The 26,570-nt window shown below is 33.3% G+C and overlaps 2 protein-coding genes across 2 annotated transcripts in view; one reads left to right on the top strand and one right to left on the bottom strand.

Annotated features, from left to right (window-relative positions):
• Window positions 1–4,047, bottom strand: part of LOC135130006 (mitoguardin) — a 357,387-nt gene extending 353,340 nt beyond the window's left edge. The window contains exons 1-2 of the mRNA XM_064057295.1: window positions 3,663–4,047; window positions 3,457–3,607 (exon numbers count right to left, since the gene is read on the bottom strand). Coding sequence (XP_063913365.1) covers window positions 3,457–3,607; window positions 3,663–3,758 — 247 coding nt within the window. The 5' untranslated portion in view covers window positions 3,759–4,047. The remainder of the gene's footprint in view (window positions 1–3,456; window positions 3,608–3,662) is intronic.
• A 105-nt stretch (window positions 4,048–4,152) lies between these two features.
• Window positions 4,153–19,505, top strand: LOC135130005 (F-box only protein 42-like). The gene is made up of 5 exons (XM_064057294.1): window positions 4,153–4,470; window positions 4,536–4,832; window positions 4,883–5,379; window positions 18,663–18,926; window positions 18,976–19,505. The coding sequence occupies exons 1-5, from the start codon at window positions 4,332–4,334 to the stop codon at window positions 19,387–19,389; spliced, it is 1,611 nt and encodes a 536-aa protein (XP_063913364.1). The 5' UTR covers window positions 4,153–4,331; the 3' UTR covers window positions 19,390–19,505.
• The last annotated feature ends 7,065 nt before the right edge of the window (window positions 19,506–26,570 follow it).

Raw genomic sequence — 26,570 nt, 5'->3', positions numbered from 1 at the left:
TTTTGAAAAGTTGCCGAAAAATCGTCAAAAAATGCTAGGATATAGATTTCGACGAGCTGATTCGAAAAACATACATTATTATTAATGGTCTTCGAATAAGATTTTCGGAAAATTTGGTTTGAAAATATTTTTTTAATATCTCGTAATCTAGAAAAACGGTCAAAGAATTTACACGGGTACTTACTCAAAAATTAAGAATTTTGCAAAATTGATAAATAATCCTTAAAAAAAATCTGGGATATAGAACTCGGCAAACTCATTCGAAAAAATTTTTATTACTGGTTCCTATTCAAGACTTTCGAAGAACTCGTTCGGAAAATAAAATTCTAGAAATATTCTGGAAGCTCGAAGAAAAGTTGCCTACAAATCCTCATAAATATCATATTCAAAGAATACTACGTATATTAAGAAAAAATTAAAACTAAAGATTAAGCCCCACCCATACCTACCCGAATGAATAGCAATGAAGTTTTCATTCGTTGGCACACCTAGGGGCGGAGCCTAATTGCAAACTCTACATTTCCTTACAAAAATTTACCATTTTAAGTGTGTTTCAAGTTTCTAAGAATAAAAAAATCATCATAATTGAAATGGGTGGGTGAGCGGGGTTTATATTTTGCCTTTTTTTTCTTAATATGTGTAGACTTCTTTTCAAAACATGAAGCTTAAAAAAACATGTTTAAAATGGAAAATTTGTATAAAGAAATTTTGTTGTGAAAAGATGGCTTTGTATACTTATTAAGAGAAAAAAGGTCAAAATATAAGCCCCCCCCCCCGCCCTATCTCAATTTTTATTCGTCGTAAGACGAGGGGTGGAGCTTAATCCTAAATTCCTTATTTCTCTGCGACAAATTACCATGTGGAATATGTTCTTACGTAATCGTGTTATACAAAGAAAACTAAATGTATTAATTAAAAAATAAAACCAGAAGAGAAGCCCCACCCATCCGTCTCGGTCTCAATCGTGATGAAATTTTTCATTCGTTGTTAAACCGAGGGTCGTAGCGTAATTGCAAAATCGATATTTCCCTACACAAATTTAGCAAACGGATTCGAAAAACACACATTGTTAATGTTCCTCGAACAAGATTTTCGGAAAATTCGTATCGAAAAATATATTTTTTTAATATCTCGTAATCTTGAAAATCGGCAAAAAATTATTTATATAGGTTTTGAAAAATTGAGGATTTTAAAACGTTGCCGAAAAATCCTCAAAAAATTCTGGGATATACATTTTAACGAACTGATTTGAAAAACATTTATTCATTAATCGTTTCCGTTCAAGATTTTCGAAAAATTCGGTTTGAAAATGTTTTTTTAATATTGCGAAAGTTTAAATTTTTGAAAAATAGCCTAAAAATCCTCAAAAAATTATAGGGCATAGACCTCGACGAGTTGATTCGAAAAAATACATTGTTAATGATCTCCGAATAAGGTTTTCGCTAAATTCGGTCCCAAAATATTTTTTTAGAACTCCTAATCTAGAAAAATGGCTAAAAAATGTATACGAGTATTGAATAATTGAGAAAAAGAAATTCTGGGATATAGATCTATGGGATCTGACTCGAAAAACATTAATTTATTCAAAATTTTCGAAACATTCGATTTGAAAATTAAATTTTTCAAATATCTCGAAAGCTGGAAAAAAGATCCAAAATTACTAGATTTTTGAAACGTCGCCTAAAAAATTCTTAAAAAATTCTAACATTAATTATTATTTTCCCTTCTAAAATTTGCGAAAAATTCGGTTATAAAATGATTTTTTTTAATATCTCATAATCTCGAAGAATTCATACTGGTACTGGAAAATTGAAAATTTTGAAAAATTGCATAAAAATCATCAACAACTTCTGGAATATAAGTCTTGACGACTGGTCCCCTTCCAAGATTTTCTAAAAGTTCGCTTCGAAAATGAAAATTTTGAAATGCCTCCAAAGCTCGCAAAAAGGTCAGGATAGTGGTGAAGGAGGCACGGTAAATACAACTGTCGACCGAATACTTGAGGAAAATACTTCCCTAAATTTAAACAGATCTCTGAATAAGCAAAGGTTCAACAAAGACTTCAAAATCATTAATGATGTACGGATGTATATAGTCGATAAATTAATTAATAATCCCTTTTGCATTTCAGTATAAAAAAGGCTAGATAACGAGAACAGGACTCACCATTAAGACTGGTTATATATCTGGTCAAAGTCATAAAAGTCTTTTCGGAAACCCTAAGGATAAAGTCGGACCTAATGAAAAGTCGGGGATTTGTGAAATTAGCTGTAAAGATTGTAATAAAAAAGAAATGACTCACCTGAAATTCGGAAGATTTGAAAATCAAGTGTTGCTCAACATATTTTTGAGAATAACCACACAATACAGGCTGATGAAAAAATGGCACACTAAATAGTGCAATTTAAGCTCACTAGTCGAGAAAAATTACAAACAAATTTCTTACATCAGTCTGACGTCCACTACTTATAAAAACAAAATGTTCTAGACATTCATGATATATCAGTTGTTTTTTAAACATTAATAAACAATAATATGGCGCCCGTTTCTACCAATATCTGGTAGAAATTTGTTCAATTTATTTATTTTTTAACACCCATGAGAAGTTTATAAATCTTCTATTATATTGATTGTTATTAAACTTTTCGCCTAATTATTAGCATTTTGTGTTGTGGAGAAACATTATTTAGTAATACTACAATAACAGCTAAGTATTTACGTTAGAAGTGGGATAAAGCCATGAATATACCTAATGCAAATGAATAAATCAGTGTGATAATCTAACTCATTATTTAACCAAAATGCGGGGAATAAGTGACACAAATATCCTAACATCGTGTATAAATAAGTTATATTAATAACTCCTTGTGGAACGAACAAAGAATATTTGTAAAAGAAAAGCAGAATTGAGCATTCTTTAAAATTTAAGTATCTACCTTACATTCTCACGAAAAGCTTTGATCTTTGCTACTACAAAACAAATGCAGTTGAAGAGTTATTCAGACAGAGCAAAAAATTTCTAAATATTTACTCGTCTTGTCCGTAAAACGCTACTTTTTTTGAATCCGTACTGCTTGAAAACGTATATAATTTAAGAACCCTATAACTTATAAAAAGTAGGTCGCAAAAAGAACTAAATAGTTTATGAGCCATTAAAGTAATCTGCTGCAACGTTACACAATCATTGGTTAATTTATTATAATAAACTAGTTTACCCTTTTTAAAATCAGAAGTACCTCAAGCATAGGCAACCAACACGTCACCTGTCGATTGGGGCGCCATCTGCACCGATACACCAATTCGGTAAAAACGCGCCAACTCTATGCCTAATTCAAAATCTTGCTTTAAGGACGGCTTTATTTTTCGCTATTATTAATAACTATTTAGCATGCATACATTGCATAAGTGCTACGCTTTAGTAGAGCCTGTGTACATGTTACTAAACAAAAAACTTACCCCCATTTGGACTCCTGACACCAGATATTCTTGGGCGCTTTGGGTAGCTTCTCCTAAACTTAGACAGATCTACAGTACGTTTCTTCCTTCGTAAATAACGCGCTAAAACACCAACTACCGCGATACTCGCAGTCACCGAGACAACTATGACCTAGAAAGAAAAAATTGTCGATAAGTTTACTCAAGTGAAAAAACGCCGTATTTACCTTCTGGGTCGTTGACAGGGTAAACCCTTTCGGTAATAGCTGCCTCAGCTTACTCAAATGTTCACTGACGGGTCCCAAATGTGTTAATAAAGACATGATAAACAATTTACTGAATTTGTTTTTAGGTTATAGTAACACACACAGGTTAGCTCCGTACGAGAACGAATATTTTTAAAACTTAATTAGCAACGTAAACTCCTTCACTTAGTAGTTAATTTGGTACTGTAAAACTGTTGTATAGCATTGTAAAATTTTGGTTAAAAATTATTTTAAACTGACATTAAATTAAAAATCCCGGCACAACGAAAGTCACTCGCGAACTGATCAACAGAGACGGACCTAGGGACTTTTCGCGTCTGCGTTTTTCCTTCGTTTCATTAAAAAAAAAGTGGTGAATGGAATACTTCTTGTAGCTACAAAAATTAACCTTGATTTGTTTATAACTCATTGATAACAATTTTCTGCGAGATAAATGGTTTGATTTAATTTTCTAGTGTTTTTTGACCGTACGGGTGGCAACGAAACGTCAACATGTAGATGACATTTTACGAAAATATCAACAAAAACTTGGAATTTTTGGGTTTATTTTTATTTTCGCGTTAAAAGTCGCACAAGAACGGTTGATAATTTTATGTTATTCATAGTTATAAAATTGACGTGGTTTTTAAAATGTCCTCCGCGAAAAGTCCTGTCGAAATTGAGGACCTTCCAGACGAGGTTTTAGAATTTATTTTGTCTCTTATTCCACCCTACAAAGATCTTCACGACTGTATGCAAGTATCAAAAAGATGGAGAAGATGTGTTCTAAGTATGCGGATTTTGTCAATTCATGTTGCTAATTTTAGATACAACAAGTGCTTCTTTGTTTTATAGATGTTGCCAAAACCAAGTTGAGGAATTTACATAAGGCCATTGCTGAGTTTGATATAAGATGGGAGACTTTAACCCCTATGGATATGGCTCCTACAATATCAAAACGGTATTCCCACACTGCTGCCATTCATGAGAACTCTATGTACGTTTTTGGAGGTTGTACATGCTCCATGACAACTTTTAACGACTTGTGGAGGCTTGACTTATCAAAGAGGCAGTGGGTGCGGCCTTTAGCAACCGGGACCTACCCATCACCAAAGGCTTGTAGCTCTCTAGTTTGTTACAAGGACCTTTTAGGTACAATTTTTTAATTTTTAAAACCAATTAAATTTCATAATTTTTTTTAGTATTATTCGGGGGTTGGGCTTATCCCCCATCATACCCACTATACCAAAGCTGGCATCTATTCAACGAACTCCACGTTTACGATATTACAGCAAATCGGTGGACTTGCATTAACACGACCAACGCGCCACCTCCCACCGCCGGACACTCGGTTTCAGTAGTTGGTAAATGGATGATTCTGTTCGGGGGCATTCATAAACCTAGCACTGCCGTTCATTGTGAAAAATCCAACGACATATGGAAGCTAAATTTAGAGACTTGGACGTGGTACACACAAGAAGTTGAAAATGAACCAAAGCCAAATGGACGCTTAGGGCAAACTCAAGTAGTGTTAGACGATAAGAATTTATTAATTATAGGGGGCTCAGGTGGGCCCACTCTTAATTACTGTGATGCATGGATTCTTAATATGGAGGGTGATGTGTGGAAGTGGAAGCAAGTGGACATGGAGGGAAAGGTCAATAAACCAAATAATATTTGGACCAATCCTGGATGTAAGGTACGTTATCCATTAAAATAAAGTCATAAAATGTACAAACAGAGATAAAGACAAATTTTTATTGTGGTTATCATTTTTTCGTCAATCATGGTGATTAAAAACGCGTGACTTGCGTTGAATTGGGTGGAAATTTTTTTGGAGGTGTGTATCCATGTAAATGACAGTGAGTGGGTTTCTCGGCCGGATAACTTTTCCCGTATTACAAGTTGTGAATGAATAGTTCTGAGTTATACCAGAAATTGATCTGAACCTTGAAAACTCTCACATACAAAACCACGTCATCAGTGGTGTATTTTTCGATATTTTGTATTTGAGTGGATAAGAAATAAGTTTTGAATAAACTATGTGTCTTATAAAAATGTATTTATCCAAAGTATGGAATTATGTCCTTTCTGTTTTACCAAGCTGTAAATGGTAACAAAATTTTGTCGATATTTTTGGTATTTACAAAATAGCTACCAAACCTCCGCCAGCCATGAAAATGTGGAAATCAATATAGATATTTCAATATTTAAAAAAATTATAAACGCAAAGTTGTAGTCCAAGATCCCAGGGCCCCCAGACGTTACTTATTTTCTCACAAATAAAATGTATAGGATAAAGTAGTATTGGTATATACCTTGAGTGTATGCATACCTACTAGCTTGGGGCGACGGCCAATTTACAGGTACCAGGTGCTAAAGATAGGTAAAAACAGTACTTACATTCCTCAAAGTTTCAGTACTGATTTTTACGGTTGTTTTAGAAAATATTGTTGAAAATTAATAATTAATACAGCCAGATACTTTCCGTCGGCGGTAACTTTTACCAGAAGTTTTAAAGCTCCCAAAAATAATGTAACTTTACTTATAATCTTAGGGGCCAATTCCAAGTTGGTGGCGCAAGTCACTGGTGCAGCGCAACTTTATAATGCTAATTTGGGTATCAAATGCTGGTTGCTAGGGGTGACGGAATAAACAAGCGCAATTTTTCGAGATAAATTGCGCCAACTTGCACTGCCTACTAGAGGTGCCGCAACTCCATGGTGCAAATTTCAATGGAAAATTCGACAAAACTGCGTGTGTTGATTCCGTCACCCCTAGCAACCAGCATTTGATACCCAAATTGGCATTATAAAGTTGCGCTGCACCAGTGACTTGCGCCACCAACTTGGAATTGGCCCCTAAGTCTGATTTTTATATATGACATTCAGGGAACTATTTCAATAATTTTTGTAAGCAGCCAGACCAATCGGAGGGGCCAAGCATTCCCACAAAGAGTCGCTATGTGTATGAGCGCAAGCGTGATTATTAGATAGTTTTATAACATAGCTTTATAAAATTTATATTATTAATAGTCTAATAGGTAGTAAAATTTTCAGGCTTAATTATAACAATAATTATAGCATAATTGAATATGAATTCATTTGAACTCGTAATGAAAATTATGAACAAATCGTTGTTGGGTTATGAAAAATATTTTTTATTGGATGTACTCGAGAAGTTTATGGTTTAAACAGCAATCAATTTAATAAAATAATAGTTTATTTGTATGTTATGATAAGCAAAAATACAATATATTTATTAACAGGAAATTTCAAAATAATTAATTTAAATAAATATTAATCATTATTCATCAATAAACTGTGATTTTTTTTTCAAGTATCATTGTCATCATCATTGAAGTTTGATAAGTCATCATCAATCCAATATTGGTATTAAGAAAAAATGGACAAAATACAAGTCCCGCCCACCCACCCCTTCTCAATTGTGACGAATGTTTCATTCATCGTGAGCTGAAGGGCGGAGTTTAGTTGCAAAATCCTCATTTCTCTACAAGAAAGTACCATATGAAACTGAACACAATTGAGATTGGGGCGGGTGGGTGGGGTTTAATCTTCGTTTTTTTTAATATAGCGTTTTCTTTCAACAACAGGATAGTTAACCATGTTTTTAGTTTGTTTTTGGTGAAAGAAGACTTCGTACATTAAGAAAAAATGGACAAAATACAAGGCCCGCCCACCCACCCCTTCTCAATTGTGACGAATGTTTTATTCATCGTGAGCTGAAGGGCGGAGTTTAGTTGCAAAATCCTCATTTCTCTACAAGAAATTAACATATGAAATTTATCACAATTGAGATTGGGGGGGGGGGAGGGGGTGAGATAGTTAAACATGTTTTCACAAATATCTCTCTCCCGCTCAACGGCTCAAGCGGGCGAATAATGACCTTGCGCATGCGCTCATACACAAAGCGACTTTTTGTGTGTCTGGGGGAATGTTTGGCCCCTCCGATTGGTCTGGCTGCTTACAAAAATAATTGAAATAGTTGCCTGAGTATTATATATAAAAATCAAGACTGAGATTATAAGTCATGTTACATTATTTTTTTGGGAAATTTAAAGCGTCTGGTAGAAATTACCGACGACGGAAAGTGTCTGGCAGTATTAATTATTAATTTTTAACAATATTTTCTAAAACGTAAAAATCAGCACTGAAACTTTAAGAAATGTAAGTACTGTTTCTACCTACCTTTAGAACCTGGTGCTTTTAAATTGGCCGTCGGCCCAAGCTACCAGGTATGCATACACGCAAGGTATATCTAATTCTACTTTATCCTATACATTTTATTTGTGAGAAAATAAGTAACGTCTGGGGACCCTGGGTTCTTGCTCTATTAGTTAAACTAACTGGATGCAATTACTCAAGTTATTACGATGATGTGGCGGCAAATTTAAATTATTTGAAAACAAAGTGCGCAGCGTGGGGGCGCGTAGCGACAGCGGCGCGAAGGTCATCTCGTGAACGTCTATTGCCCTAATCAGAACCACACCATGCGCAAAGGATTTTAAACACTCACATGCCTGCAGCTTACATACATCCTCGCAAACAAGGTATCCTAGTAGACTGGTAGTCCGCAAGGATTGAAAAGTCGGTATTTCAGATAAATATTCACGTGGAAACGACGAGGAGAGAAAAACCTTGAATATGAGTGTGCGGGCTCGTCATTCCGCCAACGCCCCGATTTCATGCGATTTTTTCATTTAGGGTCAACATCTGAATATTGATTAAAGAAAATTGAGTACCTATTATAATTGCAAGAAAAGAAATTAGTAAATTAAATTATGTCAAACTCTAACAAGAATTTCAAACAACAAAGAATTTACTTAATATTAATTATGCATAAATGTAAGTTATTGTTACGAAATAAACCCATACGCCGCCCCGGTATGACGCTTATGGGTTTTCTAATGTGCGTCGATGATGGGTGACTCATCGTCGGTGACCGCGGCCGGGCGGCGTTCGCTAAAGAAAAGCCTGGAAGCGGAAGTCGCGATGGGTATTCCAGAAAGACCTCGATCACGAAACCTCTAGGAGAGTATGGGTTTAAATAGAGGCCACCTTCGGGAACGATTATTATTATTGAGTTGGTTCAGTCAAGACAGAGTCCAGTCAATTTGCGCAGGAATTATTTTGTACATAATTGCTAAGATAAGACTAATTTGGGCAAATGACATATCCTCTGAGAAAATAGGGGGCAAATCTAAAAAATATGAATGCAATGATAAATCACAAGTAAAACCTCATCATATTTTGCACATTTTGGGTAGAATTTAGCCCTCTATTTTCTTTGAGGGTATGGTATTTGCCAAAATTAGTTTTATCTTAATAAAAGTACTAGCCCCGCCCGCCCACCCACCCCCCATTTTCTCAGAGGATTATGTCATCTGCCAAAATCAGTCTTATCATAGCAAATATTAGTATTTTGGCAACTGACATACTTTCAAGAAAATAGAGGGCGGGTGGGCGGGGCTAGTCCTTGCTAAGATAAGATTTATTTTGGCAAATGACATATCCTTTGAGAAAATAGAGGGCAGGTGGGCGGGGCTAGTACTTGCTAAGATAAGACTTATTTTGGCAAATAACATAACCTCTGAGAAAATAGGGGGCGGGCGGGCGGGACTAGTGCTTGCTAAGATAAGACTGATTTTGACTCTATTAATCTTGTAAAAACTTGTTAAATTTAAAAGGTGTTAAATTGCAAATTTCCATAGTAACGAGTTAAATTCCTAAATCTGATTGGGTGTTTATTTTTTATGTTTCATTCTACTTCAGGAGCGAGGGAAGTTCTGTTGAAACAACTTTCGACCAATTTTTTTTAATCGTTTTTGTCACTTGTTCTGTCGTTTTTTATTAGCTTTTTCGCTGTGCTTCTATAGCTTTTGTTTGATGCCCTTTCGTGTCGATTTTTGGCCTTTTTTTCTTGTCCTTTTTTATTCCTTTTTTTTTTGTCATCGCCCTTTCTGCCGCTTTTTTAGTAATGTATCTCTTCTTTTTTTCGCTTTTTGCAGACGTTTTTAATTTTTTGACTTCCTATTTTCAGTCGTATTTTTTATTGTTCTTTGTTGCATTATCTTGTAGATTGTTCTTGTGGACTTCTTTACTGACCTTTTTTAACTTTTTGTCGTTTTTGTGATGTTTTTTAGCCGCATTTTTTCGATATTTTTCATTGGTTTTTGCCCCCTTTTTATTAATATTTTTTGTCGCACTTTTTTGCTACCCTGTTGCCAGTTTTTGATCACATTTGATTCTTTATACCGGGTGACCAGAAATAACTCAGTCTGTTGGCAGTACTTTTTAAACAAAAATGTGAACTTTTCTTGCGTTTACGTTGGCATGACGGAAATAATCGTGTGACAGATATCAGTCGTGACCAGAGACTTTAATATGTATAGACCGGCTATGTGGCCTAAAACTTGAAGCCGGCAGTCGCCATATTGCTTAGTCCCAAAATCGCGCCAAATTTAAAATCTGGACAATTTCAAAGTTATAAAAACACGAATCTTAACAAGTTTATTTGGGATAGTAAGGTTGCGAAAAAGAGGTTTTTATACAGTAATACACAATATAAAGTAAAAACATATATATGTTATATTTATTATTGGCCTTTGAACAAAATTAATTTATTATATTTTTGCCGAACATTTTCTCCTCTAATCACTTCTGTTTTTAATGCACATAAATGCCTCATTCGCAATTTTAAATATCTGCTTAAAATTAATTTCATTAATTTATTAAAATGTGACTCACTCATGTTTTTATCTATTTCCGTCGCGTCAAAAAAATGATCAAATTTATGAAAGAAATGTAAGCCTATACTTCTCAAAGTCAATGTAAATAATTTGTTAACCTGTTGAACATACATTTTTAATTTCTGGTTTTGCTTATCCAACATCTGAATTAAATAATTATTTCTCCTTCCTGTTGTCTTCGGAGAATTGTGAACATATGAATGTTCTGATAAAATTATTTTCACCATTTTATTTTCTTCTGTTCTCACTGTTTCATTGGTGTGTGGGATTTCTTTTGAGTCCTGCACCATAATGGTGGACATGGTGTCACAGTCTTCAAAATTAAAATTTAATTTGCGTTTTTTTAATTTTTTTGAATCCACACTTTTATAAACATTCTGGGATGGTAGCTCCTGAATATTTGTAGCAACTTGTACAACATTCAGTGATTTTGGCGGGGTCTGCAAATAATACGAAAAATATAGTGTTGATGGTTAATTGTTTTTTGAGTAAAATATTATAACAAAAAGTTTACTGCATTTACCTTACACAAAGAAGAAATCGGGACAGCGTTTTCTTTTAAAATTCTCTTTTCAGTGTATCTTTTATAGTCACTTTCATGGAAATGTGCACAACAGATCAAACTGGACTTGGAAAAGTGCTGAATATTAAGATTATGAAGCCACCTATTCAACAACTCTGGATTTTTAACAGGAAAACTAAAAATAAATCCCATTAAGCATTTGTCCATCATAAATACAATAACTCATTAACTCACCGATGAAATGAAATGCCTTCTTGGCCACTACTTTTTTGTTTGGAATTACGACACCACCGTACAGCACAGCTCACTGGCATTTTCGTTCAAAGTTAACTTAATTTATTAAATATTATCGTAACAAACGCGACACAATGGTCACTAAATATCAGGAGCTAGGTCCAATAAACAAAAACACCAACAAATAATAAGTCACGCTCAGCACACAGCAAACAGACGTTCCTACTTCTGTTAACGAAAGCTCGAAGTCGAAAACTGAGTGGAGATAGTTCCGGTTATAGGTTAAGTTGTTCAGAATTGACAGAAAGGGACCAGCAATGGCGGCGTTTCCTGTGTACACAACTGCTTCAAGAAAATACACTAGAATTTAGGGTGATAGCCGGTCTATACATATTAAAGTCTCTGATTTCAACTAAAAATCCAGGGTTGCCAACAGACTCAGTCATTTCTGATGACGCGGTATATGTATTTTTTTAATTACAGCAGTACTTTATAACGTCATAACAATTTTTTTAAGGAAAAACTTACTTGAAATATACACATACGGTAATTGTTTTCCTCTACTTTTACAATCCACACATATTTTGTTTCAAATTATGTGGATTATCATAAAAAAATTCAAAGAATCAAGTGACGAATTACTATGTTTCTTAAATATAGAATCTTTTACGTTAATTTATTTGTAAACTTAGCAGTAAATAGAGTAAAATAATGGAAAACCAAAGATATTCATCTCAGAAAAACTGGAAGAGAGTTTACCAGCAAAACAAATTGCAAATATTTCTTATGCATTGAGAAATATATTTATGAAAATATCAAGACCTTAAAAAAACGAACGAAATATTTACAAAGAGACTGCCACAAATAAAAAACAAACTGCTGATATTTCGAGATGAGTTAGTATGAAAAATACTCGCAAAAATAAATACCTTTGTGTAAATTTTGCAGTTAAGTTTGCAGAAACGAGTTCTTCCAAACAATCAACATGAAAATTTGAGTTATTGAGAAATAAATTATTGAGTTTTACCCACCCCAAAATTTTTGCTCAGTAAGTTTACATAGTGAATCGATTCCATTACATTAAAACAAATTACATGTGAAATAAACACAACAGACAAATATTAAATGCGTCGTAGAATTCAAAATAAGGCAGGTTTGGTACGCATCTCAGGTTCGATGAATGTCTTATATATTTATTTTAATTATAATTACCATTTCAGTTAGAATCTACAACGATATTGTTGTGTTGTTTTTGTAATAATTTGATAAAATTCCATTTGACAACAATGTTTGACGTATCAAAAATTGTTAAAGTTGTCAAAACCCGACATACGTTTAAAATGTTCGCAGTTAATTTTAGATCCCTTGGTGTTTTATTTTCGGACAAATTTAAAGGAATCTGGTGAACTTGAAAAAATCTTTTGAGCTTTTGGTATTTTATTTTTTACGAATGTGAAAAAGTCTTGAGTACCGCAGTGTTGTTTTTTTCTTAATTTGGGACACTCTAGGGTACCCATGGTATAATATTTTGGAAGCCCATAGAATTTTTTTTTTATAAATTGTTTAAAACAATTTTTGGAAAATTCTGACCTGACCGATTTTTGAGTTAATTTTGGAACCCCGTTTCTTTTCTGAAAAATTTAACACAATCTTGAGGTTCTAGGTACTACTTGTGTCTTTTTTTATAATAATTTAATTAAATTTCTTAGAGAATACGTTGTGATAACCCAAACATTCCGCCTTAAATTGACATGTAAAAAAAAATTGAAAGCCAGTGAAAAATTCAAAAATTTGGCCTTGGCTGTGATCGTCGAACAAAATGGAAGGTCGTGTTTTTGAAAAATGGCGGGATGCGTTTAGATGCAAATGGTGGATCCCAAGGTTGGAAAAGTACCCCTAATTAAAACACAGAATTTATGGAGGACACAAAATTATTTATTCCTCCACTGACAAAAAAAAAAACGATAAAAAAAAGCTGTGACTAAGTTGTTTCGGGTGAGGACACCCCTTAATGCTCAGCTCCAAAAAAAACTTTGAATTCATTTTAAATGAAATCAAATTAAACGTTCTGAATCAATGCAAATATCTGAATATCACAAATTTAATAAAAACAAAGAAAAATCTGAATTAAAGTAACTGGATGCAAATACATAAGTTGTTACAGGCAGTTAACAAATGCACAAAATTGTAATACAAAAAAAACTATGCAGCGGCAGCGGCACCAGAGCGCTATAAGAGTGTCACGATCGAACTATGTCATTCTAAAGCACAGCAAAAATACCCATAGGGGCCGTTGTAGCGCGAGTAGAGTTTGGGGCTCCTGGTCGTGGCCGTTCTCCTACCCACGACGGTGATTCTATCTATCGCAACGAGCAGGCCGTTACGGTCGCAAACTCGTGATTGGGTTCCGGGTATGGACAGAAGCCGACAGCATCAGGTCATCTGAACCGTCCCTAACTCCTATTTTAAATCTGACAGCTCGAAAAGGAACCGCGCACTGCGCTTCCGCCAAGTGTTGTGTTATTTACCTCAATTTACGGTCAATTTAAATTATACAACAAAGAAAATTACTGAAGCTAAAATTGTGAGATAGAGACAAACAAAATTGTAAGAGGTGAAAAGTTGCAAAGCTAACAAAGTTACAAAGAGTTTAATATTTTATGTCCATTCGAGTTATTGGTTAATTTTCAGTAGTGAAGTTATTGAGCTGCATTGTGGGCCATTGTTTTACATTTCCCCCAACAAACACAAAAAAAAACATAACAGGCAATCTGGAGGTTCAAAATGGCGTCGGACGAATGCATCGTTCAAAAAAAAAAAATATGCGTCAAAAATATGTTTCCCCGAAATGTGACCAATCCTGTGTCGTTATGCAAATAGTGGTCTAACTCAAAGAAATAAAATGCACGTCCCACAATGTTGTTAATATATTCAACGAGATTTTACAGTTCAAACATGTGCTCGGTGTGAAAATACTCTTTCAACATGGCCGTCGCCCGAACGGAGAATTTACCTGATGTTAAATTATGCCACACTTTATTAACGATTCAAACAAAGAGTTTACATTACGTTAAATGCTGCCTCGATCCACGTGACTGGCTACTTAAAACCATTAGCGTTGAGAGTTTATATCGTGAATTGTTGTATGCGTTCTGCGTTGCGAGGAAATATGCGCCTCGGTGATGTAATTTTTAGTGTTACGTGATACTATGTATCGGTGATGTGATGATGATGCGATGATAATAATGATGATGTAGTTTTGGAAATTTCATTCTACCCTACAAAATTTGATTGGCAACGCACAGTAGTACAATACCAAGAGATATTTACAACTTAAAGTTGTCGCGTGCCAATAATCCCCAGATGTGAGAAAGAAGAATAATCCAGGTCTGCACAGGAACCATCGTTCCTCACGACATTATATTATGAATTCTGCTGCACTTTTCTACGGCATTTTTCCACAGTGGGGCAACGTTAGGTTAATTTAACTGCCGTAAATGAACTATTAGCAATCTTGTGTGAAGAATTAAGAAGTGTTATAATGTAACACTTAAGTACCTGCTAAGATAGGACTGATTTTAGCAAATGACATATTCTCTAAGAAATCTAATTAAATTATTATAGGAAAAGACACCAGGACCCGGTAAATAGAAAACGAATTAAAGTTAATTCGCGATTAACTTTTAATTGAGGTCCGTTGCAAGGTAACTTGCATGTTTTAACCAATCACGGACTCGTATTCTACATTTTAATTCTCTGTTAAATTAATCGAGGAATAAATATTTAATTCGCTATTATCTTGTGTCTTTTCTTATAATAATTTAATTAAATTTCTTAGAGGATACGTCATTTGCTAAAATCAGTCTTATCTGGGCCGGTATTAGCTCCAGCCGCCCGCACTTCTATTTTCCTAGGGAATATGTCATATACCAAAATCAGTCTTAATAGGTACTAGCCCCACCCATCCGCCCTCTCTTTTCTTAGATGGTATCTCATTTGCCAAAGTCAGTTTTATCTTAGCAGGTAGTAGGTCCGCCCGCCCACCCTCTCTTAGAGCTTACCTATATCATTTGCTAAAATCACTCTTATCTTGGCAGGAACTAGCCCCGCCCATCTACCCTCTCCTTAGAAGGTACTTCATTTGCCAAAATCACTCTTATCTTAGCAGTTACTAGCCCCCCCATCCAACCTCTCTTTTCTTAGAGGGTGTGCCATTTGCCAAAATCCATCTTATTTTAGCAGGTGCTAACCCCACCCACCCGCCCTCTATTTTCTTAGAAGGATCTCATTTGCCAAAATCAGTTTTATCTTAGCAGTTACTAGCTCCGCCTACCCACCCTCTCTCTTTGTTTAGAGGTTATTTCATTTGCCATTATCAGTTTTATCCTAGCAGATACTAGCCCCGCCCACTCACCCTCTCTTTTCTTATAGGGCATGTCATTTGCTAAAATCGATCTTATCTTAGCACTTACTAGCCCCACCCACCCACCCTCTTTTTTTTTAGAGGGTATACCATTTGCCAAAATCCATCTTATTTTAGCAGGCACTAACAACACCCACCCGTCCTCTATTTCTTAGAGGGATCTCATTTGCCAAAATCCATCTTATTTTAGCAGGTACTAACCGGCGCCCACCATTCTCTCTTTTCTTAGAAGGTATCTCATTAGTCAAAATCAGTTTTATCTTAGCATTTGCTAGCTAGCAGTAGCAAATGAGATCCCTCTAAGAAAAGAGCGGGAGGGGGGGGGGTAGTATCTTGTAATAAACTAAAAAATTAAAATGTGAGGTGAAACGTACCATCTTACTTTTTGCTAATTTGCCTCTTTTTTGGTATTATACATATTTAATTTTATACGATTGTATACTCCTACATGTATTAGCATCCAGAAACGTTATTCGTAACTTTGTAAACAAGGGGTTTATCCTGACAAAGTGAATTTCATGAAATCTCCTAGTAAGTGTTTATCTAAACAAATTCCTGATTGTTAAATTGTGTGACGACTAGTGAACGATTAAACTCCAAACCTGAACTGTAAATTTACAAAGAATGAATCAAATTGACATGTGTTAGCGTCGGTCAAAAATTCACATTTTTCTGCTTCGAAAGTCGCAAGAATTAGCTGCGCGTGTTGGGTCGTCATCGTTACGATTAATTGTCATAAAAGGCTTCCTCCCTTTTATTGCCTACCAAACCAACTAAACTTAACCTAACTCACCGCGTTTTTTTCCCATGGTTTCATTCACAAAACCAAAATAACAGTGACGCTTTCACCTCTCTACCAAGCGGCCCTCTTTTAACAACCCTCTAACTAGCTTTCAAGCAGAACTACACACTACCCAAAAGCGCTAACGTGCACATGGTTGCCTATGTTTAACGACTTTTTTGATTGCATTTTTTTTTTCAAATTCAAATTATTCAAAAGCGATTTCGCGCCGCTGTTAATTTTGTTCAGCGCAAAATTTTAATTCAAATTCGGTCACCACAACGTCATTTACTAAAATCATTCTTATCTTAGCAGGTATTTGACTAAGCCACCCGCCCGCCCTCTATTTTCTTAGAGAATATGTTATTTGCTAAAATTAGTCTTTACAGGTACTAGCCTCAGTTCCCCGCCCGCTCTTTTCTTAGAGGATATGTCATTTGCCAAAATCGGTCTTATTTTAGCAGGTACTAGCCCCACCCACCCGCCCTCTCTTTTCTTAGGGGGTAATTCATTTGCCAAAATCACTCTTATCTTACCAGGTACTAGCCCCGCCCACCCACCCTCTATTTTCTTAGCGAGTATGTCATTTGCCAAAATCGATCTTATTTTAGCAGATACTAAGCCCGCCCACCCGCCCTCTATTTTCTTAGAGAGATCTCATTTGTCAAAATCAGTTTTATCATAGCAGGTACTGATGACTACGGTTATTGTCCTAAAAAAGTAAAAGGTGGATTTCAGTCACCATAGTTACTAAGAAATCAAAAAGTAAGGTATTCACGCATTAGGTAAGTGCAGTGTTGCCAATTTGTATTTTTTAAATTGCACTGTATGTTTTGTTTATTGTTGTAGAGAGTTGATTTCAAAATAGGAATGCGTCAGAAACAACGTATTTTTTTTCATTTTAGTAAGGAGAAACACACTTAATCATCATTATATGGTTAATTTTCGGTAACTAGATTAATTTAATTATTTAAATCTCGAATTCTTTATAAGATCCAATAAAAAATATACTATATATATATATATAATAAACTTGACTGTCATCTGTCAAAATATCAAATGGATTTATATTACAGTGTTTTCACAATGTTTTTATATGGTGTATCAATTATTCAAATCAGGTAAAAATAAGCAAGATAAAATCAAAGGTTTTTTTTCAATCACCCGGTATATGATTGTTGTAAAATTGTATTAAGACAGTTAAAATTTAACATGAATTGACAGTATCAGCAAATAGGAACAAACAATAAAACCAAATTACACGTGTTGATGGAATAGTTTTGGGAATCATTTTACCCGTTGAGGACTGTGATGTAGGATGCGATTAATTTTTGTTCATGCAAATGCCCTTTCATGAAACCACACAGTATTCTACATACCAAAATTTAACACGTGCTTCAACTGGTGTTGCTACATAAGAAATGGGCCTAAATTGCAACCCAATTAAATATTTGCCAACGACTTGAATTTGAACATTTATTCTCAAATAATAATTTTGATGAAACAAAGCCCATATTTAGTGTATGCTTTGTTTTACTGGTAAAGACCATCATGTAATCTTGACGAACTCATTTTGATTTTATCATCAGAAAGTTAAGTTGCAATAATGTAATTAAATGTCACCATGGCAGTTTTGGCAGTTCTGCCAATTTCAAGAAAAATTTGTTGATACTGAAACGGGAATTGTTGGTCACACTGTGCTTAATACACAAGTTTGAATACCAATCCCCGCAATAAATCAAGTAGACGTACGTCAAATTTTTCCAACCAATATTTGTCAAGTTGACACGCGTAAGAGAAGTTTACCAATTCTTCCTTGAAAGTCCATACAATGGGGGGTGATCATGCCTACTTTGGCGCTTTTTACAAACTCCACGGAATAATAACGTATCGCTTGTCTCCATACGAATTACGACCCTTGTATGGTTGCTTTCCTCACAACATCGGAAAGTGGATAAGACGCATCAAGGAAGAATTTTTATACGTAGTTCCTCCATTTTTCGTGTCGTATGTAGCTTACGATCAGTTAGAAAAAAGACATGCGCAATTGCGACGTAAAAATCCTGCTGATTACGAGAACGAAGATGAGGAAAACCAGGAGAAGACTGAGGAAAAACAGGAGCAAACCGAGGAACAAAAATAACGTTTTGTCTAATTTTGTTGTTTAATTTAAGAGTTGTGTAATGCGTTAGTTTAAATAAATAAGTGTATTCTGATGACATGTTGTTGCATTGTTTATTCTTGTTTTGCAGATAGGCGATAAAATTGTGGTGCTCAATCGAATTCGGGAAGACCAAACTTGCCCGATAGTTTATTATCCTAAAAATTCCTGGGTTAATCGAAGAAACCCACAAGAAGATAGTAAATTAGCTAGAATAGATTTAGCAAGTCGGGAGCCGGATAGAGATGAGAACGTGAATGGAAGACGAGGGGTGTTGAGGAATCATAAGAGGGAAGCCGAGGACGACGACATGTATCAACCGGGTAGTTCAAATCACCAGCGTGGAGACATTTTGGTGAGTTGTGTGTTATTTGTTTATCTCTCTTAGTGTGTGTGAATTTTAGATTCGCCACTGTTCCGCTCCAGTAAACAGTTTAGCAGCATTTAGCGTTTCAAATAACAAAACATCAAAATCGGATAGGATACGAGAACAACGTTTAGCGCGACTGGCAGAAATCAAAGAAAACATGAAGAAGCACAAGAAGGAAGAAAAAAATAGGAACCACTATCTAGGAATTTATGTTTTAGATTTATCGAAAGCTTTAAGTACAAAGCCATATCTGACGTGGTTGCCTCCAAAGAATTTAGGGAACGGCCCAGAAGAAACGATTTTGTACACTTTGTTGGCGGGGAAGTCCGAGTTAGTGATGTTTGGAGGAATTAGGAAAGATCCGACGTCTTTAGGATTTGCGGTTAACATCAATAGTCAAATTTCAAATAGTTTACATTTTATTACGGCTCCTAACTATGTTATTTAAATTAAACCTGATATTTTTGATTTTTGCTGTTCTAGCATAATTAAAGGACAATATGCTAGTCATGATTGTAAATTGGATGCTTTTTTGATTTTCTAAAAAATACACTATCTGGTTTATATGTGGCAGTACATGTTTTTTGATTACCAAAAATAAATCGGTAAGTATTGAAAAAGTTAATAAACTCTATACCCGACAAATCTTACGCTTACGTATTTCGTCTACTGTGCTTCGACAAGCCCGGTTTGCATGTTGACATGCGCACACAAGTTGCAAAACCCGCGAAAAGTTAAAAATTGTCCGTGAGCTGTGATCGTGTTTAACAAAATGGAGGATGTACGTTGTGTTTTCCAATGGTGGACTGTGTTCAAATCTCATCCCAACCACAACCGTGAAAAAGTAACCCTGAATTAAAGTGCAAAAATGTTTTATTTTATAAATTTTATTAAAAACCGGTAGAAAAATGGTTTCTCCCTGGAGAGGCGAAAAACTATGAAAGAAGTCTCAGGGAACCATTTTCTCGGCTGCAAAACCCCGTATTTTCAAAAACAAGGGTACAAATTCTTACTAAAATGACTGGATGGTACAGTGCGAGCTTTACTGACGTTGTGACTGACCTCTCTGTGTCAAAAGTTAAAATGACAAGCCGACAAGAATAACCAAGTAAGGTTATGTTGTACCTGAGGAGTGTTTCACAAATTACGTCAGCAATTGCCGTAATTTGTGAAACACTCACATTTAACTAAATGACATGAGTGTAAAAATTTGCTTCAATGCTTAACAATCACCCGGTATTTATACCACCATTTTTGGTTTTACTTAAAATATAGGGCTTTGATTTTAATAATTTGGAAATAAACGTCAATTTTTAGATTAAAAGAAAAAATAAATTAAAAAAAACGCTCTGACAAACTAATTTATAGGCAAATCAGTGCAATTAAAATTAAAATCTCTAGCCACAATAATTGAGTATCTCTCTTTCCCCACGTTACGTCACACATTCCACATCTCTACGAGCGAGCCTTGCCGCATACTTATCGCAATATCCACATCCTGTCAGACGGAATCTAGAAAATAAAATCCATGACAAATTTCAGCGTTAACAACTTGACAAAGTCAATTTCTGCACCAACAGTCTTATCAGTTACCGATAAATTTTCAAAATAATAATTGTTAAAAAATTCCAACATTCTGTTGTGGTGTTTTTTTTTATCAATCAGACTTAGTGAGAAATCGAATATACCTACTGACGAATGTTGACAATTCAAAAATAAAACAAGACGAAACCTCAGAATGAAATATATAAAAATCATCTTCTATCTATTTCAGTTTTGGAACTGAATATATATTTCGACTTTTAAATTTTTGTGATTTTTCGACTTTTCGCAGTTTTAATACTCAATTTTAATTCGATATTTCAAAATATTGCGACTGTCTAAATCTTACATTTTTCGATTTTAGCGTTTTGATTGTTCGATTTGTTGATGTTTTGACTGCTCGATTTTTTAAATTTTAAGTTTTCGAGTTTTTAAATTTTAGATTTTTCACTTTTTTGTTGTTTCGATTTTTCAACCTTTTGATATTTTTTTGCTTTCTCGTTTTTCGAATTTTCAATTTTTCAGAATTAATTTTTAAGTTTTTGCATATTTCGATTTTTCAATGTTTGATTTAACGGATTTCTTTCGATTTTCCGCCTTCTCGTTTTTAGATTATCCGGTTTTTCAATTTGTCGGAATTATTTTTTCACTTACCCGATGTTTCCATCTTTTACTTTTTCGGTTTATCGGTTTTTTTAAGTTAAAATTTTTCACTTTTGAATTTTCTCATTTTTTTATTTTTAGCCACTTCCATTTCTCAGTTTTTCGATTTTTCGACTTCTCGATCTTTTAATGTTTCGATATCGCGGTTTTTCAATTTTTCGATTTCGATTTCCCGATTTCTCAGCTTTTCGATAATTCATCTTTTCGATTTTTCAATTCTGGAATTTTTCAACGTTTCAGTTTTGGAATTTATGTATTTAAATTTTTCGATATTTCAATTATTCAATTTTTGGCCTTTCTAAATTTTTCGATTTCTCAATTTTTCTATCTCTCAAATTTTCACTGTTTAAGTTTTGGGATTTGCAATGTTGGGATTTTTCAATATGTATTTCGATTTTTAAATTTTTACAATTTTCCACTTCTGTTTTTTGGATTTTTATACATATATTCGATTTTTCAAAATTTTGCGACTTTTTAATGCATACATTTTTCAATTTTTTGATTTTTCGATTTTATAATTTTTCGATTTTTTGTCTTCTCAGTTTTAGGTTGTTCTATTTTTCATTTTCGGAATTAATCGTTCAGTTTTTCGAAATGTCGATTTTTCGATTTATCGGATGTTTTAAGTTTAAATTTTTCTATTTAGAATTTTCCCATTTTTCGATGTTTAGCTCTTTCGATATCTCAATGTTTCGATTTTTCGACTTCTCGACTTCTCGATATTTTGATGTTTCGATTTCGCACTTTTTCAGTTTTTGGATTTCGATTTCTCGATTTGTCAGTTTTTCGATATTAGAGTTTCCAATTTTTCAACGTTTCAGTTTTGGGATTCATGTATTTAGATTTTTCAATTTTTCAATTTTCGGCGTTTCTAAATTTTTGGATTTTTAGATTTTTCAATTTCTTGATTAATGGATTTTTTAATTTTTCATCTTTTCGATTTTTTGTCTTTCCGATTTCTCAATTTTTCAATTTCTTAAATTTTCAATGTTTTAAGTTATGGGATTTTTCAATATGTATTTAGATTTTTAAATTTTTAGAATTTTCGACTTTTTATGATTTTATACTTATTCAATTTTCCAAAATTTTGCTGGTTTTTAAATGTTATATTTTTCCATTTTTCGATTTTTTGATTTTAAGATTCATTGATGTTTTGGTTTCTGGATTTTGTAAATTTTCAATTTTTCGAACTATTAAATTTTAGATTTTTCTCTTATTTGTTGTTTCGATTTCTCAGTTTTTGGATTTTTTGTCCTCTCATTTTTAGATTTTTGAATTTTTTAATTTTTCAGTTTTTCGATATTTCGATTTTTCAATTTTTCGATTTATCAGGTTTTTTAAGTTTAAATTTTTCAGTTTTGAATTTTCGATTGCGATGTCTCGATTTCTCAGTTTTTCGATAATTCATATTTTCGATTTTTCAATTTTCGAATTTTTCAACGTTTCAGTTTTGGAATTAATGTATTTAAATTTTTCGATATTTCAATTAATCAATTTTTGGCGCTAAATTTTTCAATTACTCAATTTGTCGTTTCATTTTTGATCTTTAGCTATATGGATATCTCAATTTTTCGAATTTACAGTTTTTCGATTATTCGACTTTTCAATTTTTCAACGTTTCTGTTTTGAGATTTGTGTATTTAAATTTTTCGATTTTTCAATTTTTGGCGTTTCTAAATTTTTGGATTTTTGGATTTTTCAATTTCTTGATTAATGGATTTTTTAATTTTTCATCTTTTCGATTTTTTGTCTTTCCGATTTCTCAATTTTTCGATTTCTTAAATTTTCAATGTTTTAAGTTATGGGATTTTTCAATATGTATTTAGATTTTTAAATTTTTAGAATTTTCGACTTTTTTTTTGATTTTTTACTTATTCAATTTTCCAAAATTTTGCTGGTTTTTAAATGTTACATTTTTCCATTTTTCAATTTTTTGATTTTAAGATTCATTGATGTTTTGGTTTCTGGATTTTGTAAATTTTCAATTTTTCGAACTATTAAATTTTAGATTTTTCTCTTATTTGTTGTTTCGATTTCTCAGTTTTTGGATTTTTTGTCCTCTCATTTTTCGATTTTTGAATTTTTTAATTTTTCAGTTTTTCGATATTTCGGTTTTTCAATTTTTCGATTTATCAGGTTTTTTAAGTTTAAATTTTTCAGTTTTGAATTTTCGATTGCGATGTCTCGATTTCTTCTAAGTTCTGGGATTTTTCAAGTTTTCGATTTTTGAATTTTTAGATTTTTCACTTTTTTGTTGTTTCGATTTCTCAATCTTTCGATTTTTTGCCCTCACATTTTTAGATTTTTCAATTTTTTAATTTTTCAGTTTTTCGATATTTCGGTTTTTCAATTTTTCGATTTATCGGGTTTTTTAAGTTTAAAGTTTTCAATTTTGAATATTCACATTTTTCGATCTGTAGCCATTTCGATATCTCAGTTTTTCGATTTTTCGACTTCTCGATTTTTTCGTTTTCTCGATTTTTCAAGTTTTCAATTTTTGGCGTTTCTAAATTTTTGGATTTTTCGATTTCTCAATTTCTCCATTGATCGATTTTTTAATTTTCCGATTTTTTGATTTCTCTGTTTAAGTTTTGGGATTTTTCAAGATTTCGATTTGTAAATTTTTAGATTTTTCACTTTTTGTTGTTTCGATTCCTCAATCTTTCGATTTTTTGTCCTCTCGTTTTTAGATTTTTCGATTTTTGAATTTTTCGGAATGAATGTTTCAGTTTTTCAATTCTATTTTTCAATTTTTCGATTTATTGAGTTTTTTAAGTTAAAATTTTTCAAATTTGAATTTTCCCATTTTTCAATCTTTGACTATTTCGATATCTCAATTTTTCGATTTTTCGACTTCTCGACTTGTCGATTTCGCGATTTTTCAATTTTTCGATTTGATTTCTCGATTTTTCAGTTTTTCGATTATTCGACTTTCCAATTTTTCAACGTTTCAGTTTTGAGATTTATGTATATAAATTTTTCGATTTTTCAATTTTTTGATTTTTGGCGTTTCCAGATTTTTGGATTTTTCAATTTCTCAATTTCTTGATTAATCGATTTTTTAATTTTCCTATTTTTCGATTTCTCTGTTTAAGTTTTGGGATTTTTCAAGGTTTCGATTTTTTGTTCACTTATTTTTAGATTTTTCGATTTTTGAATTTTTCGAAATGAATTTTTCAGTTTTTCGATTTTATTTGCCAATTTTTCGATATATCGGGATTTTTAAGTTTAAATTTTTCAATTTTGAATTTTCCCATTTTTCAATTTTTAGCTGTTATTTCGATAACTCAGTTTTTCGATTTTTCGACTTCTCGATTTGTTCGATTTCGCGATTTTTCAATTTTTCGATTTGATTTCTCGATTTTTCAGTTTTGAGATTTATGTATTTAAATTTTTCCATTAATCGTTCTTTTAATTTTCCGATTTTTCGATTTCTTTGTTTAAGTTTTGGGATTGTTCAAGATTTCGGTTTTTGAATTTTTAGATTTTTCACTTTTTGCTGTTTCGATTTCTCAGTCTTTTGATTTTTTGTCTTCTCATTTTTAGATTTTTCGATTTTTGAATTTTTCGGAATGAATTTTTCAGTTTTGCGATTTTGTTTTCCAATTTTTCGATTTATCGGGTTTTTTAAGTTTAAATGTTTTAATTTTGAATTTCGATCTTCAGCTAGGTATTTCGATATCTCAATGTTTCGATTTTTCCATTTCTCGACTTCTCGATTTTTTGATGTGTCGATTCCGCGATTTCTCAGTTTTTCGATTATTCGAGTTTTCAATTTTTCGACGTTTCAGTTTTAGGATTTATGTATTTAAATTTTTCGATTTTTCAATTTTTCAATTTTTGGTGTTTCTAAATATTTGGATTTTTCGATTTCTCAATTTTTCGATTAATCCATTTTTTAATTTTCCGATTTTTCCATTTCTCAATTTTTAGATTTCTCTGTTCAAGTTTTGGGATTTTCCAAGATTACGATTTTTAAATTTTGAGATTTTTCGACTGTTTTTTTGATTTTTTACTTACTCAATTTTTCAAAATTTTGCGAGTTAAAAAATCTTACATTTTTCAACATTTTCGTGTATTCGATATTGTAATTTTTGGATTTTTGGATTGTTTAGATTTTTAAAATTCATGATTTTTCAATTTTTCGGTTTTGACAATATTTTGATTTCTTCTTCAAAAACCGGAACATCTGAAATTAAAAAAAAGACGCCAGGACCCCTAAGATTCTGTAAACCATCAACACTTCGCATTGAACGTGTTGTTTAAGAATAGATGTTCAAAATTATAGAACAGTCGTCGCACGTAAATCATAAAATAAAATAAGCTTTGAGTTCAGGATGATATTGATGTAGCGTTAATGACGAATTTGACCTGTCCCGATAGGCACCCCAGAATAGCATAATTCCAAGTTTGCATTCTTATGTCACTCTCAGTTTTGAGCAATTGAAAATTATCTGCAAAAATGCCAAGATATTCGTTTACCAACACCGAGAAGACGGACATGATTTTAATTTTTGGAGTGAATAGACGCAGAAGTGTTTTAACCACTACACATTTGGACGAGATCCGAGTTTTGGAGACTGTTTTAGAAAATTCTCACATATTAGGCCGTTGCCCAATTGCGAGAGAAATTGGCATAAGTCAACTGAATGTCAAAGCCTAACAAGTTGCACCTGTATCATATGCAGTTAGTTGCTACTGATGTAGTATTTCAAAATCTGAAGTGAGAAAGTACGAAATGCAAATAATAACTTAGGAAAAACCATTCAGAATTTTAGATATATCGTTGCTCAAATAAGTTAAATCTGAATAAGTGAATGTTTGCTACGTATTTTACGTTAACAGTTAGATATATCATTTCAGAAGATCAGAAAATAGTTAATAAACTGATTTTACACTAATTACACGATTTTGTTAAAAGAACTGTCTTTTGTAAAACTTATGAGAAAAAAAATTAACACACCGTTTCAACATTCTAACGAAGCCAACCGCGCTCCGCAAACTTTATTTAGTTTTGATGAAGAACAGTGTGAAGAAGTGCTACAGACCTCTTACGACTTTTTTACCTGTGTAGAAAAAATCCACCTTTCAACGCACTGTACTCGTAGCATCCCAAGTTCAGCGTCATCGCCTCCCCAGGAGCCGAAGCAGCACCGTCTAGCCAGCATCGCCACCAGAGAGGCTACAGGACGACCTTGAGAGGGCTTAGTTTCTACCTTTTATCAGCCGAAAATTCTGTTTAATTAGTTAGTTTTGTGGCTGATGGCTAGGCATTAAAGACCGAAGAATTTTAATGTTCATCAGAGTATTATTTTTATTTTGCACCGAAACAGCCCTACCTTGCCCCAAATTCTTCGAACTGCCGTCGATGTGGCTAAAGGTGATGTTCGTTGTTGTTAATAGAGTACAGAAATAAACAACAAG

The sequence above is a fragment of the Zophobas morio genome, unplaced genomic scaffold, assembly GCF_036711695.1.
Source record: "Zophobas morio isolate AGI-343-1 ecotype UQ-CSIRO unplaced genomic scaffold, CSIRO_AGI_Zmor_V1 ptg000017l, whole genome shotgun sequence".
Lineage (NCBI taxonomy): Eukaryota > Metazoa > Arthropoda > Insecta > Coleoptera > Tenebrionidae > Zophobas > Zophobas morio.
This window is presented reverse-complemented; position numbering and strand designations above follow the sequence as displayed.

Coding starts and splice junctions, on each gene's coding strand:
- LOC135130005 (XM_064057294.1), top strand. CDS start 4,332: ATGTCCTCCGCGAAAAGTCCTGTCGAAATTGAGGACCTTCCAGACGAG. Junction 4,471..4,535: donor ATGGAGAAGATGTGTTCTAA/GTATGCGGATTT, acceptor TTTGTTTTATAG/ATGTTGCCAAAACCAAGTTG. Junction 18,927..18,975: donor ACCAGCGTGGAGACATTTTG/GTGAGTTGTGTG, acceptor TGTGAATTTTAG/ATTCGCCACTGTTCCGCTCC.